This window comes from Plasmopara halstedii (assembly GCF_900000015.1).
Source record: "Plasmopara halstedii genome assembly, contig: Scaffold_526, whole genome shotgun sequence".
In the NCBI taxonomy this organism is placed as follows: Eukaryota; Oomycota; class Peronosporomycetes; order Peronosporales; family Peronosporaceae; genus Plasmopara; species Plasmopara halstedii.
This window is the reverse complement of record NW_020187446.1, coordinates 109,925-110,970: the sequence shown is the minus strand read 5'-3', so window position 1 is coordinate 110,970 and position 1,046 is coordinate 109,925. Positions and strand designations below refer to the sequence as shown.

General features: G+C 51.3%; 1 protein-coding gene across 1 annotated transcript in view; it reads left to right on the top strand.

Annotated features, from left to right (window-relative positions):
- Positions 1–519: 519 nt before the first annotated feature.
- The window catches only part of PHALS_11070 (uncharacterized protein), a gene marked incomplete at both ends in the record, with an annotated part of 609 nt that continues 82 nt past the window's right edge, over positions 520–1,046 (top strand). Inside the window, one exon of the mRNA XM_024726600.1 lies at positions 520–1,046. This exon is cut by the window's right edge and continues 82 nt beyond it. Coding sequence (XP_024577261.1) covers positions 520–1,046 — 527 coding nt within the window.

The following is a 1,046-nucleotide window of genomic DNA, read 5'->3' as shown; positions in this document are numbered from 1 at the left end:
CTTCCCGGCAAACACACCCTCCGCTGCCCTAACTGCGACGACGCAGCCGACGCAAGCCCCTGAAAAGTTACCTCATACGCTGAAGGCCTCTGCAGCAACGAAACGACCGGTACTGTCCAAGACGCGCACGCAAGGCGTCAGGAAGGTCCAAAACCTCGCTCCAACAAGCTGTTGAGGAGATCAAGAAGCGTGATAAGAAGCTCAATGGTGAAGCTCAGCATGGCAAGTCACCGGCTGCCGACAACCAACTAGCACTGATCCCGAGAAACCCGAACGATACGCTGTCAATCTCGACCTTCATCGGATCGAATGTAAACTTCTGGAAGCCCAAAAAATACGTCGGCGACCCCTCCCATGCTGCTGTTGACGAAAGGTGGCACCGCCGACGGTTTCACCGTAGTTTCGAATAAGAAAAAGCGTAGTCGCTAAGACATCGACTTCACTGCGCTGCTCACGAGCCCATTTCTACAGCCTCTCGACGGGATTGCCCCGTCAAATTATTTCCAGTCACTCCAGTCGATGGAAGTTGAGTTTGAATTGAAGGACATCTCGACTGACAAAAAGCACGGTGTGCGCAAGCAGATCACGCCAGTCAATGTACGGCGCCCCAAATCGGTGAAAACACCAACCGAGTCGGCGTTCTTTATTGAGAAGCATCACACAGAGATTGTGAAGGCGGTCAAGGCGACGTCAATAATAGAAGTAACCGAGTCTATGCTGAACGACGAAAACACGGCACTGCTTGACTTGCTGCCTGACCGCGTACTGGCAGCAGATGCAAAGGTCGGTGGAATTATTAAGATCATTGAGAACGCGACAAACCACGACAACATTGTGAAGAAGCTGGTCGAGAGCCCTCTTGCATTCAACAGCGCGCTATCACTCAAAATGGCAAGTCAAGATAATGACATCTTTGAACTCGGTCAATTGCATGTGATCAACCGGGTTTTGTGTGCGATAAACCCCGTCGACGACACGACGTTTGCAAACAAGTGGAAAAAGACCATTAGCTCGGCAGTACCATCGAAGCGCGCAGACATCTTCAA